At 41.0% G+C, this 18,042-nt stretch overlaps 1 protein-coding gene and 1 long non-coding RNA gene across 2 annotated transcripts; both read right to left on the reverse strand.

The window, feature by feature from the left end:
• Positions 1 to 1,660: 1,660 nt before the first annotated feature.
• On the reverse strand, positions 1,661 to 3,770 carry LOC310881030. The gene is made up of 2 exons (XR_014572066.1): positions 3,661 to 3,770; positions 1,661 to 2,618 (listed from the first exon to the last, which is right to left on the reverse strand). It is a non-coding gene; the product is annotated as an uncharacterized lncRNA (long non-coding RNA).
• Positions 3,771 to 5,515: 1,745 nt separating this feature from the next.
• On the reverse strand, positions 5,516 to 13,074 carry IL26 (interleukin 26). The gene is made up of 5 exons (XM_083797728.1): positions 12,891 to 13,074; positions 12,422 to 12,478; positions 10,856 to 10,987; positions 6,249 to 6,314; positions 5,516 to 6,163 (listed from the first exon to the last, which is right to left on the reverse strand). Exons 1-5 carry the CDS (start codon positions 13,059 to 13,061, stop codon positions 6,077 to 6,079), a joined length of 513 nt encoding a protein of 170 aa, XP_083653854.1. The 5' UTR covers positions 13,062 to 13,074; the 3' UTR covers positions 5,516 to 6,076.
• Positions 13,075 to 18,042: the final 4,968 nt, after the last annotated feature.

Raw genomic sequence — 18,042 nt, forward strand, 5'->3', positions numbered from 1 at the left:
TTCTGGCCACACATCTTTGCAGTGAAGAGGCTACCATGGATGTTGGTGTATGTTGTGGGCGTGGAGAAACAGTGGCCAAATCCAACACAAGTTACACTATCGTCCAAATCCTGTTCTTATTCCTGTGTTTCAAGAAAAATTACCTTCCTTCTAATGCTGTCTAAAGGAAACCATTACAGCGTCTGCTAAGGACTACTTCATAATACTACCTCAGGACTCCAGCTGAGATCAGGAATTTGCAGTATATGGTTCTGGCTATAGCAGAAATTGCTTATTAAGAGATGGTCTCTGGTCTGATGATTTTGCACTTCAGAGAAAAAAGCCTGAGAAAACAGATAAATTTTGTACTTTGTCTTACCTTTGATGGAAATTGTTGTCTTTGCTGACTGTTGCTGTATTATTTACATAACGCCAAAACTATACGTACAGCTGCCACTTTCCACTAGATCAGTGTTTTTCAAGAAGTTACAAGGTAGCGACAATTTTATTGCACAGCCACACATTTTTCATTCTTACTTTTACAGTAACAGTCACAAAATACCCTTTTCCCTGTAATAACAGTCATTACTCCAAAAAGACCAAAACACTGTGATAAGACAAGCCGTGCTAAACGGAGTTGCCAACTAACACTACATAAGTTAATCTCCTTCTGCAGATTCCTGTGCACAAAGCAAAGAAAAACTAATTTATGCAAATAATTGATAGACATTTTTTCCATTTGCCACATGAGAACGGTGCCTGAATGAAGTGACTTGCCTAAGGTCACATAAGAAGACTGTAACAAATTCAGGGACTAAATTAATATATGATTTATAAACCTAGTTTTTGCTTAGATGCCCATCTTTCTTCCCCTGCACTTTTAATTCTAAAATTGTTGAAATTTAATTAAAAAAATATAATAATCTTTGAATCCAACTGTTTATCTATCTCAGTTTTACATTCAAGGAAACTACTTATGAAACATGATCTAACACTTTCTCCATTAACTGAAGAGTCAAAAGTAAACTGGGACCAACATGAATCTTGTTTTCTAAGAGTGACACCTAGAGTTTCATTTGAAGAATGAAAAAGGTTTTCTTTACTTTTTCAAGGTTAAAAGGCAATAGGCATTTTGTCCAAGCTTATTACTTCAAATTGATGGTTAAATATTATATACTAATTATTTTGCTATGTTTTTGTGTGGATACCACACACAAAATCTGTTGTTAAGTGGCTTGCATATGTTATCTGTCATTTACTGGAACAATTCTCTATTAAACAAAAGCCTTTATTCTGCAGGCCCCATAATTTACCTTTCATTCATGAGTAATTAATTGCTTTGGAAATGAGATTTGCATTAGTGTATGAATAGATGCACAACACCCAGAGGTGCTCTCATTTTATAGACAAGGCAACCAAGATTCTGCAGTGTCCTAAACCATACGGAAAATGAGGGTGAAAACCCCCAAGTCCCGAGGCTTTATGCCATGAGATAACCTGATTTTCTCATCAGATGGATGGAGGCAGCAGGGTTGAGTCTTGATGCCCAAATCCTCTCGTTTTGGAGGTCTCCCGCCCGTAGTCAGAGCTAACCTTTGAGAGCACAGCATTGAGGCTGGGTTTGCCCTTCCTCACCCCACCACCGTGAGGCAGTGTCCAAATCACTGAAGAAGGTGCCACGTGTGGGTTGACATATAGTTAGACAAATTACTTAAATTCAGCTGGAATATATAAAAATTAGCTATCATGTGATCTGTTTAGGCCCTTTTCAAACTGTGTCTGTTTCTTTCTGTGCCATCTCTGTATGGCTACATCCCTTCAAAAAACAAAGCAGCAAAGATTATTTTGAGAAGATGTTTTAAGCCACTTCAGTAATTTTGAAAAGCTGTTGCTTTTTTGTTCTAGGAACTCCTTTTCAGCACAAAGCTCTTGTCCATCTTCACCTCTTGTCACAGTGAAAAACACAAATAATCCACACGCAGTCATTGCAGACATCTTCTGCAGTTTTTAATTTTCAACTCTGAACATCCATGAGGGGAGAAAAAGCAAGACTGCTTGTGGTAGCTCAGCAAAATTTCCACAAGAAAAAAATCACAGAAGTCACTCAAAAATGTTGCTCATGGATTCTCTGAATTAAATGTGGAGGCTTTTCTGATTGCAGGCATCAGTTGCTGTCTTCTATGACAGAGAAGCAGCAGCTACTCCTGCTCCTGCATCCCTGAGAGCCCCTGGGACATGTGATGGAGGTCATGTTCATGGTCAGTTTTCTATTCCATACAGCAGGCCCATTCCTGCCCTGGAGCCGGCTCTTCTGCAGTGGCCATCCCATGGCAGGTGAGGCTTTCCACCACGCACTGTGCCAGGCAAGCATCCAGCAAACCTGCTCCAGGCTGTCACCAGGTCCTAGAGCATTTCCAGCTGCTTCCCTTCCCTCAGGTCCTCCCACTGCCCAGCTCACTCACACCATGGGAGAACATCCAGGCTCCTGCTCCAGCTGTGTGTGGATCCTGCCCTTCAGGGTGGTGGGGTTCTGAGACTTTCCCTGCTCTGTCTCTGCAGCTTCCTGTTAATTAAAGAGCTCTGACAGCTTTTCCCGCTCCTTTTCGCTGAATATGTCGCAACAAACAGCTTCATGAAATCTAAAAGGGAGAGTTAGGACTGCATTTCAGCCTCTGAACCTCTTAACTGTCTTACTATATATATATATAGTAAATTTAAAAAAAAAAAAAAAAGGAAAATCATTAAGATATGAATAATTTGAAAGTGATTCCACTGAGTCAGAAATGCTTTTGTTCAGTTAGTTTGTTTTATACTATAGTATGCTGAAATAAAATACGGTAACAGATATAGACGCCTGGTAAGGTACTGCAACAAAACCTAGTGTGCTGTATTCTGCAACCCCCTCTAGTAATAAAATAATAAATAATGGAATATGACATAACAGGATATATCATAATAGTAGGATACAACAGAGGATTAAATCTCAGTCTCATGATTAAATACACAAAGTGTTCATGTGGAGCTGATATTCCTCTAGAGCAGCTGGATAAAGCAGTCTCTGACCCTTCTCAAGGGATTGGAGGGGCAGAAGGAAGCTTTCCTGGCCTCACCTCCTCCTTTTATGTAATTTCATATGTGTTCTGGATTGACATGTACCTGTCAAATTTAAAATCATAGTGTAGGATGGAGTATTAGGTTTGCTGTCTCCCAGAGTATGAAAGTTACATTCACGAGAAGAGTTTTTGTCAGGCATATCTGTTATCCATCATGAGGAACAGGTTTAAATTTATTGTGCCAGGCTGTTAGGAAAAATTTTAGCAAATAATATATTCTTCACTGATTAGATGTTTTTTGATGTGTTTGTTTGAGAATTATTTCAGCAAGTTATTTACTGTTTCATTAACTTTTATAGGAGTTCGCAACTGAATTTGTCTTACAAAATATTCTCACACTTCTCTTTTCCCCCTGTGTGCCCTGTAACTTCAGTTGCTGATGAAGCTGGAGATCAGAGATGGTGTGAAAATGATAAAGGTCAAAAAAGAGTTGCTCAACGGGGAGGAGCTGTCAATCACCACCTGACTAGTTATGTGAGAGGTGCCTTTGTTTTCTTCTTGTATCATATTATTTCATCTGTATAACTGGTTTTCTGTCTTTGGAAGTGTAACAAGAATTTGAATTTACCTGAGAATCATCCATAGTGGAGACTGTTGGATTTTCTCCTCCTTTTAGAATTCTTCCAGTCATCCCTTCTTTTTACAGAACCTGTGGGATACATGTAATCATGTGAGATCATGGTAAAAGAGGAAAATGGTCAGCGAACAGAAACTACCATGTACGAACATTTCTTTACATCAACGTTAGACCACAGCATCTTCAGTGTTTACCCTAAGTGTTAACCCTAAATTGTTAACAAGTCAGGTTCTCTGGACGAGGATGGATAATATGTGATGGCTGAAGTCAACAAAGGGGCATCAACAGGCTCCTGCAAGAGAAGCGTGTGTCAGAGTCATGGCACTGACAGGTGAACTCTGGAATACACAAAGCACACAAAGTGCTTGCTTTTATTGCTGTCCCAGAACTTTAGTCAGTCAGTGGTATTCCCCAAGAGCATCCAGTATAACAGAAAAATGTCCTATATTTCAACGGATAATGAATACACTTGCTTGATGTTAATTGCTAAAATGTAAAGCTAGAAAACCAATGTCATGACAGTTCATTGCTTGTGCTGAAAGGCTCATCATGTCTTCATTGCATGACTCTTCATACGAAATTTAAGTACAAAGCAATTGCATTGTGTTCTCATTGAATGTCAGTGCTTGTACCTGTCTGAAATGACTTGTTATTAAAAAGAACATTTAAAAGTACTGGGTTGCCATCAGAAGCTGGTGCTGCTGGGATTTGCTAAGTGCTTTGGCATGTTCCCATAATAATGGTGTCCTTTTTTTTTAAAAAAAAAAAAAAGTATAGGGTATTAATGAGTAACTGAGTAACTTGCACATTGCAGTTTAATATTTCCTTTCTTTGGTTTTTGCCACAAGTGGTCAGTGCTGATGCAGTGTGTTGCAAAGTTGTGGAAGGAGCTGGAAGAGAAAGCCAGCCATGCTGCAGATCTCTGAGCCATACAAAAGACCAAGGCAGATATGCTTTGTGAGAAGGGAGACGGGAGGTGGGGTTGTAAGGAGTTGCTGGAGTATGGGCTAGCAAGTAGCTCTGATCCCCACAGATGCTGATCACTAGCTAGATTCACTCATGCTTTCTCACCTCCACAATGCTGGGAAGTGATTCACAAGCTTAAAGAAGACGTGATGCTCTTCTCTCTCCTCAGCTCTCACCAGCTACAAACAACTCACCTGGATGAAGATAGCAGCCCACTGGACCTTTCACAACTTCAGGAGAACAGGTAGCCACCCTGCCTACTACTGCTCCAGCTATCACCTCTGCAGGATCCCCAGAGACCTTCTGAGTGGTCTCTGAATAAAAATGAAGGTGCATTGACCTGAGCCTGTTCAGAGAGCACATGTAGTCAGATCCTAGAGCGAAAAACATCACCTGACAGAGACCAACCACCACTACCCCTGGGCTGCAGAAGGCCACAGCACAGAGGAACGACTGTCTTGCGTTCTTCTGTATCAGCACACTAATGTGTTTAATGCTCTGGCATAACAGTCACTATGAGATTTGAAATTCTGCAGAATTTCACCCTCATGGAAGTTCAAACAAAAATTAGGAATACTTTCATTACCTAGATAGTTTCTTCTGATAAGTCTTTGCAAATGTGGGAAAACCAGAAATCTATCTTCATTCTGTACTATATGAAAGATCTTTTGGAAACAATTACCATCACTGAGTAACAACTTCCTATAAATCCCACTCATACCATCTTGCAGTCCCAATCAATGACGATCCATTTGTTGTGTTTTCTGCACTGTGTACTCTCAGACAGAACATGTGACATCTGAAGGTCATGCATGAGTCACAGACCAAAGTTTTGTCATTAATTGGAGTATATTTATTAGGTATCAATTATTAACTTAAATTAATAATAACAATAAGCAGCATAGACTTCATTTTCTTATTGATAAGTAGAATGGCTTATGTATAGTTACATATCTATAGCAAACAAACAAACAAATAAACAAAAAAGAAGTATAGCTTAGGGGAAGGATTTTCAGAAGTGCTTCATGTTGCTTTGACTCGTAATTACACAGGGGTGGCACAAGGCCTGGCTGGATCGTGCCCAGTGCTCACGGGACATTTTGTCTGATCCGTGTGGGAGCAGACTTCAAGTTAGGCTCGTACAGTGTGCCCGGGGGCTGTCTGCAGCTAGCAGGCAGGTAGGGCACAAAGTGCATCATGCTGTAAACTCTCCAGAGGCTGCTCTTGCAATTGAGAGCAGGTGTAGCTGCTATGCCAGGCCAACCTTGAAAGCTTTTGAAAATCCATCTTTATGCCTCTGCATTATAGAGGCTCTCTTCCAGTGTGACAGAGCTGTTGCCAGGCCAGTTGTACATCAAGTTCTCGGTTGATTTTCAGGCCTTTTAGGTAAGGATCCATTCTTAGCACAGAGGTGGCATGTTGTCAGTCACCTCCTCGTTCCTCATAAGATGGTTTGTATGTAGGCCTGAATCCAGGGAAGGAGAATATCCAGCTCGCTGATGGCCTTGTAGATTCCCTTCTCTCCAAGCTGTCAAGAAGATAAAGACATTAGAAAAGAAACCACCCACAACACTTAAGCAACACAGGTGGGAGCTAACACCTCCTGGTCTTACCTTAAGAAATGTTGTCTTTATATTTTTGACAGCTGGAGTTAACCTTGTGGATGGAGCACATGGAAGCTGAAGGGATGAGAAGAAACCAAAAGAGCTTGTTGCACCAAAGATGCTGATGGAAAGACATAGCAGTGAGGAAGAGTCAAACCCACAGTGTGGCACCATCGGACTGCTTGTAAACCGCGTGAAATCAGCATCATCTCAGCATCTCCTGCTACTACACTTGTGTCATTTTACTTGTGTGCTTACTGGAAAATTGAGTCCACACCACAAAAACTGTAATGTGGGTATCACCACGTCTTCATATTACACTCTTTCTATTTATCTCAGGGCTCTTTACACCAGTGGCAGTTACAATTTTTGTACAGTGTGGCCTATCTCTAAAGTTCAGGTCATTCAACTTGAATTTCCAGCCTGGAGGCACTGCCAACAGGGTGTCCCCAGGCATGGCACCCACCAAACCGGGGGGCTCCACCTGCTGTGCACCACTGCCTGCTCGCTCTGCATGCTCACAGTAAGTCCTCACTCATCACAACTCTTTTAGCTGATTTTTTTAGAGAAGTCTGGCTAAACTTTCTGAGCAGCACCTTCATCATGGCTTCCTGACTCCCCAGCTCCCTGTGCTTTACGAGAAAAAGAATCCTTCTTTTAGGGAAAAAGTGGAAAAATCTGGTATTATCCAATTTAAGAAAAGAAAGACAATGCTTTGGAAAAGGAAAAAGTCGAAGATCTTGAACTCATATGAAGAGACGTCACTACTGAAATGGACAATGAGTCCATCCTTCTACCTCAAAGAGACTTTTTAAAAAGGAACACAAACATTTCTTTTCAAGTTACCTTTTGTGCATGTTTTATTTACATGAAAATGTGTATAAAAGCAACTCAAATTTATAAACCTTAAATAATCTTCTAACTAGGTCGGAACTTCATGATCTGGGGCTTTTTTTAAGGTACATCTGCATGATGCAGATTTCCATAGAAGTAAATTGGTAGCAGAACTGACCACTGATTTAGTGGTAAAACTGCCCCAATGCCCCCAATATGCATTACAAACTCTTCTCTTCTTGCATACAGAGCAAATGAACAAATAAGCAAGCAAGCTAGTTTGCTTATTTCAAGCTATGCTGCAATCTCTGCTAAAGACCTACAAGCTCTGCCTGTAATGATTAAAAATCCTGCAGTGAATATATTGCCTTCCTGCACTCCATTCAAATGCAAGAAAAAAAAATTTCCGCAACCTCCTATTTATGTAGGAACATCATAAGCAGTTCAGAAGCAGCTTGACGCTGTTCTCAACACTGTTGTCATCCCAATAGGGCACATGAGCAAGTAAATGCGCTTTTTGTTGAGGGCAGTAGTGCTGCAGATGGATGTTCCCAGTTTCCAAGAAGAAATGTATATTCCCTTTACCATGCAATCATATTCTAAATGAAAGACCTTGATTTCACTGCAGAGAAGGGATTTAGAGATTTTGGTACCTATGTATTTTTAAAAAAACAGGACTCAGGCTCTTAAGTTATTGGAAAATGTTAATGTTTCTTTGTTTGGAAAACAATCAAACAAACAAACAAAAAAAACCACCAACAACTAGCAACATTAAAATCACGATGATAAGGTAGTAGAAAATCTTCAGTAGCGGTTTGGAAAAAAATGTTAAGATTTTTAAATAGCATGGCTATTTAACTTGGCTCTATAGCTGCCTGAATTAGAGCCAGAGTTCATGAAAGAATATAGGGTGGGTAAGTATACAAAGGTGTCACTCTTTCCCTCAATTGTATAAAGAACTCGACCCTTGAAAGAGGATGAATGCCTTATGGAAGTATGTTGCCATGGTGGAAATCCCTTCTGATAAACATCTTATAATACAACTAGATAATAAAAATTAAAGATCTTATGTAAATGGATGAATTAGATTGCTAATTTATTGGGGAATAATATGGTGGAGAAATCCCAAACTGTGTTTTAGCAGAAGATTCATTACTTTCATTCTGATCACAGTTTCTATTATTCTTTCATATGATTTCTATTGTTGGCTTTGAATTAATAAAAATTATTTAAAAATTGTTAGTTTCCAGAAATGAGATGTCTCCTAGAAAATCATGACAAGTCATCATTTCAGAAAGAGCTATTGTTTTTCTACTATAACAGGAAGTCTTTTCATTCCTACCAGTATATTTTAAGATCTGGAAATTTAAATAGTAATGTTTAGATTTGTGTTGGATAAAACACAGACACTAATTATGAAAAAGAATATAGGAGCTTTGAGAAATGCACTTGTCTCCATACAGCACTAGAAGCAAATGTATTACTATATATATTACTGTATATATTGTGTATATATATATTACTGTATTATATAAATGCATTACTATACATGATTCTATGATTCTATGATTCTATGATAGTAGCTCCAGTCACTGACGGTATATCAGAATAACTAATGTTCTAAGTTGAGTCACAGCTGATAATCTGAACTTCTCTGCGTGTACTGGCACTTGTATGGGGCATAATTTCTTTTCCAGACAACAATGGAATCTCTTTCAATGATATTTTAACATACAATACCTGAAATTTTGACAGACACAGATAATTAAAATAGGGTGTGGAATGCTGTGAATAATGACTGTAAATTGCAACAATGTAGCATGGTTTAAATGCAGAACCTGAGAACTGGTGGAGTTTTCTCCCATTGGGGTCTGAATATTTTTATATTTTACAAATATTTTGGTTGTATTTTGTAATTCAGCACTGCAAGGAGATGTCTGAAGATACTTAGTCTTGAATAGCAAATATTTGTGTGCATGTAGAACCAATGTTTCTTTCTTATATGCCACCACACATAGAGCAGACAAAGGTATAACTCAATAACATTTCATTGACTTCTCACCCTGCCTTCACTTTTTGAAATTACCATAGACATTTACCTGGCCATTCATGGTTATATTAAACCCCAAGTCACACTTGAGATTTAGTGACACTGTCATTTGTGAGGACTACAGGTTTTGTGGAGAAAAAAAAAATTATCCCCAGGTCAAAAAGCTATAAGGCACACCCTGTCTTTATTCATCTACTCTTAAAAAAGAAGAGCCAGGTGGTAAGACCTCACAGGGGGTTCAGCAAGCTCACATGTAAGTGACAAGTCTGGGAAGAGAAATGACCCACAAGTGACACTGTCATGTTAGCATCATCCAGTAATCTATGTGTATATTTTCATTGGCAAATGTGTGCTTTAACTGCTGTCCTGGTGTCATTTGCAGGGTGAGATGACGACATGCTATTGGTAGAAGCACCTCTTCCCTGGAACACCTGGATCCACTGTAGGGACATGTTGCCAGTGGGCAACTGCTTTGACTTACAGGTATAACTGACATATGGAAACTGCTCCCTTGTGGTTTATTCCACATCATAGAATCACAAAATCATAGGAACCATTTAGGTTGGAAAAGACCTTTGAGATCATCAAGTCCAACCATCCACCTCACACTACATATCCACCACTAAACCATGTCCCTAAGCACTGCACCCATATGTCTCTGATACCTCCAGGAACAGCAACTCCACCACCTTCCTGGGTAGCCTGTTCCAATGCCTAACCACACTTTCCATGAAGAAATTCTTCATGATATCTAATTTAAACCTCCTGTGGCACAACTTGAGGACATTGCCTTGCATCCTATCGCTTGCTACCTAAGAAAAGAGGCTGACACCCTCCTTGCTGAAACCTCCTTTCAGGTAGGTACAGAGAGATGAGATCTCCTTTCAGCCTCCCTTTCTCCAGACTACACAGCCCAGTTCCCTCAGCCACTCCTCATATGTCTTGTTTTCTGCTCCGTTCACCAGCTTTGTCGCTCTTCTCTGGACACACTCGAGCAACTCACTATCCTTGCAGTGAGGGGCCCAAAACTGGACACGGTACTCAAGGTGTGCTCTCACCAGTGCCAAGAACAGAGGGATAGTCACCTCCCTAGAGCTGCTGGCCACACTGTTTCTGATGTAGGCCAGGGTGCTGCTGGCCCTCTTGGCCACCTGGGCACACAGCTGGCTCATGTTCTGCTGGTTGATGAGCAGCACCCCCAGGGCCTTTTCTGCCAGGCAACTTTCCAGCCACTCTTCCCCAAGCCTATATTACTGCATGTCACTGCTTGCTTAGGAGATACCACCAGCTCTTTCCAGAGTATGGTGGAGCAGAGATGACATGTGAGTAAAGGTACCCAAGTCCACTGGGTATGCTGCTGAAGAAAGAAAGTATGACCAGAGTTAATGCTGTGGAAACAAAGAGCCACATTTCTCTGTTTACTCTGCATCTTTGCAGCTTTGGTGCTGAAGGGCAGTACAAGGCGACATCATCAGAAGCACCAGTGGGGAAGTGGGTTGTCTCCATAGCACCTCCGCCACCTCGCCTGCCCCCTGCACTCACTCTGAGAGGAAATGAGTGGTGTGAAACTTCCCCAGGCTCAGGGGGAAGCCCTCGGGAAGCTGGGTCCTCTGCGATGTAGGGCACACCATGACTACAAATCACCTTTTCTACTTGCTAAAAAAGTGCGATCTTGCCCTTTCTTAGCCTCTCAGATGAACAGAGGTAGTTTAGCTCTCACAAATATACTCACACATGCATTCATGTTCTCTTGCAGGACCTGGAAGGCGCTAATAACGTACAACTTTTCACTTTCCACTTCAAGATGACTGAAAACATTTTTCACGTAGAATGAGAGGACCTGGTCTCGAACACTGCAATTTGTCTGAAAACAAAGCAGGTAAGGAGCTACCAAATGAAAACCTTACAAGTCACGTATGACCTAAAATTTTCGCCTTGTAAAAATACATGTAGTTAGAAAGCATACAGTCAATAGAAATATTTTCATGAACTTTAATATTCAGCTCAGCATACCCCTGTGTTTTCTGAAGGTAAGGCAAAAAGATGTTGCACTGGCACAGAAAGGAGTATTGTTAAGACTAGCCATGAAAAGAAGTGACAGCAACAAATTTAACTAATTCACAAGGAATAAATGGAAGTTGAATAGGGGAGTTAAGCCAGATCATCTTGGCCAAATTGTAGGTGCCATTGTCTGATTCCTCCACACCAGTGTCCCATGCCAAAGTGCTGTAAGGAATCCTGACCATGCCCCAGCTGTTGCTCCAGAAGAGATCACTCATCTTGTACATGCTAGGCAATACCTTACTGAACCGTAGGATCTCTTGGACAACCAAAGGTATTTCAAATGGCTATATGCCCATTTTTATGCAACTGAACCAAGTATAGGGTGCAAAATTACCACCAGGAGGGGAAGGCAGCTGCAGATTAAGCCACCAAAATGCAGGTGTCCACATGAATGTCCCGTGGGCAAGTGAGGAACATTTACTCCCAAGGTGATCAGTGAGATCCAGGGGAGTTCAAAGGCCAATAGGTCTCTGCTTAAGGATAAAACGACTCAATTGGCCCTGCTGACTAGATCCCTGCATAAAGGATGCTAAAATAACTCACACACTTGTGAGCTCACATACCTATAAATAGAACCCCCAAATCAGTATTTTACATGCCAGATCTTTAGGGGGTACTCTGATCTCCCTCTTCTAGAACATCTGCGGAGTTCAAAACCCAAAGCAGCTCTTGGGTGCTTGGGTTTCTTGGGTGCTCTGTAGCATTCCTGGGCCATCTGCAGTTCTGCACACCCTCAGCAGAAGGTTTCTCAGCTGCTGGGATGGTGGCTTTGGCTTTGTCCCTCATGTAAATAAGCTAATGCCTGAAAAGCATTGCTGGGAAGGACCACACACAGTAAAGCATTCACAGGAGGAGCAAGAGCTACCACAAACACACACCTCCCCAATGCGGCAAACACCCTTACCCCAACTCTCCAAGGAGAGTACCGCTGCAACCACCAAGAGACAAGTGCCTACAGCTAGGCTTTCCACATCCTCTTCTTTCTCCCCATATCACACTCACATCCCCTTCATGTCCCATAGGAAAATCACTTTCTTGGGGGGCAGAGATAACATTCTTCCTCTAAGTGAAGGGTTTCATTAAATGTACGGCTCTCATAAATACAATGTCCTTCCCAATTAAACACAGCTGACTTATGTGTCAGCTGTCATTCCTTTTGATCCCACAGTCTTATCTCTACAACCCAAAGGAAAATCAAAGCAAGAAAATGGAAAAACGGTTGTATAAATCTTACCATAAACAGCACTTTTGTTGTCTTTTTTAGAAGTCTTGTGTTCTTGATGAGATCCTTCTGTAAAATACAGTGTGCTAGTATTAATTAATCTAAGAAGAGGAAGGAAAAGAGAGCTTTGTCTAGTTGGTACAAAACTTCCTTCTGCAGTAGTGTTTCATACCAAGGTTCTTTGGGTGTTGTAGTAGCAATAATTATAAAAATGATAATCTTATTCAGATGTAGAATGAGGACTCAACAAATCTATGCTCCAATCCCAGCCTAGCTACAAACTTCTTCCATGACCTTGGTGAAATCATTCCACCTCTCTATGCATCTTCTTTTTTTCCATCTTTATGAAAGGAGTAGCATTTCCCTGTCTCTCAAGACCACAGAGATTATTCAGCTTATTAAAGTTTCCAGGTGGTCAATAATGAAGCTGCCAAAGAAGCATCCATAAATAAATAAACTTCATCTAGTGGGATCAACTTACAGGAACAGATGATTTTAAACTAGTTGCCTTGATATACAGGTTCTCTGTCACTTGGGAGAGGAGTCCTTTTCGGCAGATATGCTTTCCTGTAGGTGACTTTTTGCCTTCCACAGTGAAAAGACAAAGTAGAACTAAAAAATGCCCAGATCTGAAAATAGAATATACTTTCATCTTCGCTCCCAAATCTTCGTGCCTCTACAGTCACAGCAGCGTATGTGATACAGCAAGACTGGTTAGACGACAGAGGTTAACCTAATTTTGTTAACCCTCAAAGCAGCTTCTGCACTGAGATGCTCATGTAGATAACCTATTGCTCGTGTGCTGGCTGATCAGTATTGTTGCTGCGCTTTTTTATACATCTTGCTCCACTTTCAACAAATTTGACCACAATCATCTGTGACGTTTTCTAAACGATATCTCCATATTTACTGGCAGCAAGGTCAAGGTTTCCAAGAAAGAAGAACTTCCCTCTCATGTGAGAAGTTTTCTTTCATTTAAGTGGTGGTCAAGTGAGAAAAAAATTGTTGAGCTGGTTAGTTTGGTTTCGTAACAAAGTATACCTAATGTGTGATTTTTTTTAATTTTTTTCCACAAAACCTTATGGTAGCACTTTTGTAAAAGGTAATGGCCCAAAGGGAAAAAAAAATCAGTGTTAGTTTAACTGAGAAGTTTCAGAAAATCAGTTATCTATAAGGAAGCTGGACTATCCTGCCTTTAAAAATTCATTGCCTAGACTTTAAGAAGTGTTTTGTTTTCAGGGTATGGCAGCTAGTAGCAAATGATCTTGCTATTTTAATCTCTTGAATTAGTCTTCTACTGGGGCAAGATTTGTACCTATAGAAGCAGCAGGCTATGTATTGTGAAACAGAGGGCTCCAGCAAGGGCTCTGCTCAAGGACCAGGGCATGCCTGGCTATGGGGCTGCTTCAAAAGACCACCAAGAACCAAAGGTTGCTGGAAAATGGCATGTAGGGTCCCAACATACCCACCACAAAGGCAGTAAAATTTAAACCATAGAGTCAAATGCTCACTTTTCTACAGTCATGCTCAAACATAGATTGGTCAGTCTATATCTCTAGCCTGCTTTTGAGACAGCCAAATGCTTCGAGCTTCAGAGCTGTCTGAAGTGAAGCTGGAAGAATGGGATAAATTCATTTCATGTACCACTCAATTAATGCAAGGAACATCACATCAAAGATAGACTTGGAAATCCTGAAGCAGCACCAGCAGTATGATGCTGTTAAGCCGAGAACTGGTGCAAATCAGCCATCAAGACCCCTAGGACTAGCTGAGGTGTATGCAAGAAATGGGAGAAAGCAGCTTTTGGTCCAGCATAGCAATTCTTCAGCCTACATTGATACCAGCTCTGGGAGAAAGAAGGATGAGATGAGCTAGATTATAAACTCACCCCAGCCTGGATCCCACTAGATATTTATACAAATAAATGTACATAGCCTCCAGGCCAAGCTGGACTTGAATGTGTCTCCAGGGATCTGAGGATCATGGAAGCTCTAGCAAGTCCAGAGGAGGGCCATGAAGATGATCAGAGGGCTGGAGCATCTCTCTTATGAAGACAGGCTAGGGGGGTTGAGGTTGTTCAGCCTGGAGAAGAGAAAGCTGTGGGGAGACCTTATAGTGGTCTTCCAGTACCCAAAGGGGGCCTACAGGAGAGCTGGGGAGGGACTCTTTGTCAGGCAGTGTAGTGATAGGACAAGGGGGAATGTCTTAAACAAAAAAAGGGTAGGTTTATAATAGATATAAGGAGGAAATTCTTTACTCAGAGGGTGGTGAGGCAGTGGAACAGGTTACCCAGAGAAGCTGTGGATGCCCCATCCCTGGAGGTGCTCAAGGCCAGGCTGGGTGGGTCTTTGGGCAACCTGGTCTAGTGGGAGGTGTCCCTGACCATGGCAGGGGGTTGGAACAGGGATCTTTAGTGTCCCTTCCAACCCAAACCATTCTATGATTCTATGATCCCACCTGTAACAGCTCCTGGAAAAGGGTTTAAGCACACAACTACCCACACATCCCATTAGCTTCACCAGTGCTGAAGAGCTCTTGGGGTCCAGGCCGAAAGAGGGCTGCCAAGAGAGAGCTTAGACTTTTGGTAAGTGGAGATGATAGAGACCTGATTCCCTGCATGCATTGTAGTGCTCATTTGAACTATGGTCTGTGCTTAAGCTCTCTAAATGCTGTCAGACTTGCTTAATGAGATACACAAAACCTCAGCATACAACATATATGGACGGAAGGTTAACCACTTGCTCCAAGTTTCTTCCTAGAAAAGGATCTCAGGCAACTGCAAGAGTAGAGTCAGAACGCAAAACTGCCTCAGCTTCCCCAAGGTGTGGTACTCCCTGGTCAACAGTTTTCCTCTAAATGGAATAAATGGGTCATGCAGCCAGTCTATAATGGCTTTTCACAAGAAAATCAATAATTTTCAACATCTCTGAAACTTCTGTTGCTGGAAAACCCTTGAGCCCACAAGTTTCATTTTGTCTGTTCTGTGAGCTCCTATGCTTGGAGGGCTGTAGTAGTAATACCATTGCATTGGGCTCTAAAGAGCTCCTCAGGTGAATGAGCAAACACCTTGATGGATCTGGCTAACTTTTAAACTGAGTGGTGTAAACAAATGCAGATGGATGTAGAAGTATGCTGTCCATATTACATACTGATAATATAAGATATAGGGTTTCCTTAGCATTCCTGACATAGAAGGATGGTGGGTACCATTTAATATCAGATCCTGTACAGTTACACTCCACCTCTTCTGAAATGCCTACTTAGTTATCAGTCAGAGAATAACCATTATCCATTAACTTTCTGTTCCCTGTTCAGAGCAAAGTTGGTTTTTTTTTTCTTTTGGGGTCTCATTTAGTGTTCCGTAGTACCACTACATTTTAGTGCCACTTTGGCTCTCAGGCATAATTATGATTATAAATAATATAGAATAACAAAGAACTGGTATTACGCCATGTTTTAAAGTTGCATGAGGTAGAGGAAGAAACAAATTCAGGGACACAGACCTTTTAGAAATGAACAGTGAAAAGATCTGCAAAGCTTTGTGTGGATGGTGGAACTGATATACCCAGAGCCAGCCTGAGGACAGTAGTAAAACACACAACAGAGCATGTTGACTTCCAGACGAAAGACAGAAACTATGGAAATTTAAGGAGACCACCCTAGTGAAAATGGGCTCTTACGTTATCGAGAATTTTAGATGCACAGTATTGTAAATACTTAAAGAGCAATACAATACTGACGGCACATGAAAAGTTCATGTATTACATAAATACAAGTTGTGTAAATTTTAAAAAGAATAAGAAAAACTAACAGAGTAGCCAACAAATCAGAGAAGAAAATCTTGCCTGATTTGCCCTGGCTAGGGACAAAGTTTCAAAGAAGGCTGCAAGTAATTTACAAATGCAAAGCTCCATACAAATACAAGGCCGGTGCATGAGCACCAGCTTGGAGAAGATCTTTTCTTCACTAACTTACTGAGAATCATTGAACTGAACCATGAAATTATTTTGACCTGTGTGAGTTAAGTAGATACCATTAATATTAAACTCTCTTTATCTATGTAAAACATGCAGATACATCTATGATTGCTACAAAGTTCTTACCCTATTTAAGGTAACAAACATGTCATCTCATTGTTTTACAGCTTAGTTGGCTTTCTGATCTGCATCCAGAAAAAGCCCCAACTAATTTCTTCTGAATCTTTTCACCTTTCACATTTTCTGTTTATTCAATTTCCTGTTAGTGTAACTATAACTAAATTAGCTGTATGCTTCCTATAAATGTTAATGACACTTGTTCACCTGCTGCTAACCTTATCTTATGCTATTTCTTAATCCCATAACTTTTGTTCTCTTCTCCTTAGATATCTTACTCAATTCACTTTGATCTTCTGAAAAATAGTAGGTCTACATGAAGATCTGTGGTATTTATGCTCCAAAATTTGATTTGATAAGTAACAACGAAGTCTACTGAGATTTTTCAAGAACTGAGGATAATAATACCTATCCTACTATAGGACTCAAAAAAACGAAATATTCTAGTGCCTCCATCATAGAGAGAAGCTTGGAGTGGAGAAGCTCCTATCATCCAGAGATGATTCTGCAATCTTCTGAACAGGATTGTAATGAACATAAGCATATAGCTAAGCCTGAAATACCCACAGAAATGCCCAACACTGCTCCTTTTAACCTTCTTTTACCATCCGAAGTGATAGCAAACTTCAGCGCTGGTTTAGATTTTTTCACAATTAATGAACAATTATGAGCCAAGTTTTCAGAGAAAGAGAAGAGAAGAGAAGAGAAGAGAAGAGAAGAGAAGAGAAGAGAAGAGAAGAGAAGAGAAGAGAAGAGAAGAGAAGAGAAGAGAAGAGAAGAGAAGAGAAGAGAAGAGAAGAGAAGAGAAGAGAAGAGAAGAGAAGAGAAGAGAAGAGAAGAGAAGAGAAGAGAAGAGAAGAGAAAAGAAAGAGAAGAGAAGAGAAGAGAAGAGAAGAGAAGAGAAGAGAAGAGAAGAGAAGAGAAGAGAAGAGAAGAGAAGAGAAGAGAAGAGAAGAGAAGAGAAGAGAAGAGAAGAGAAGAGAAGAGAAGAGAAGAGAAGAGAAGAGAAGAGAAGAGAAGAGAAGAGAGATGCAAACTGAAACCGGGAGAGTGTACGAAAGGCTGCAAAAATTTGACACCTAGGATGGGATGTCTGGTGCCTTTCTCATCCCTAAGTATAAAATCACTACAGTTGTTCCCATGGCATACCCACACTACATGGTGCCTGCCTGGGTGCTCTTCAACTGCCTTTGTTGAATATATCACAGAATCACAGAATGGTTGAAGTAGGAAAGAACCTCCGGAGGCCACCTGGTCCAACACCCTGCTCAAGCAGGGCCACCCAGAGCAAGTTGCACAGGACTACGTCCAGGTGGCTTTTGAAGATCTCCAAGGAGGAGACTCCACAGCCTCTCTGGGCAGCCCGTGCCATACTCAGGCACCCACACAGTAAAGAATTGCTTCCTGGTGTTTAGATGGAACCTCTTGCGTTCTGGTTTGTGACCATTGCCTCTTGTCCTGACACTGGCACCACTGAAAAGAGTCTATCTCCATCCTCTTTACACTCTCGCTTCAGATATTTCAATAAGAAAGATTCCC

The sequence above is a fragment of the Anser anser genome (genome assembly GCF_964211835.1).
Source record: "Anser anser genome assembly, chromosome: 1".
NCBI lineage: Eukaryota > Metazoa > Chordata > Aves > Anseriformes > Anatidae > Anser > Anser anser.

Bases quoted from the DNA above. Each gene is read 5' to 3' on its own strand.
- IL26 (XM_083797728.1), bottom strand. From the start codon at position 13,061: ATGAAAGTATATTCTATTTTCAGATCTGGGCATTTTTTAGTTCTACTT. The intron at 12,479-12,890 runs GTAAGTTGATCC...TGTATTTTACAG, and splicing joins GTTTAAAATCATCTGTTCCT to AAGGATCTCATCAAGAACAC. The intron at 6,315-10,855 runs GTGAGTATATTT...TCATCCCTTCAG, and splicing joins AAGAGAACATGAATGCATGT to CTTCCATGTGCTCCATCCAC.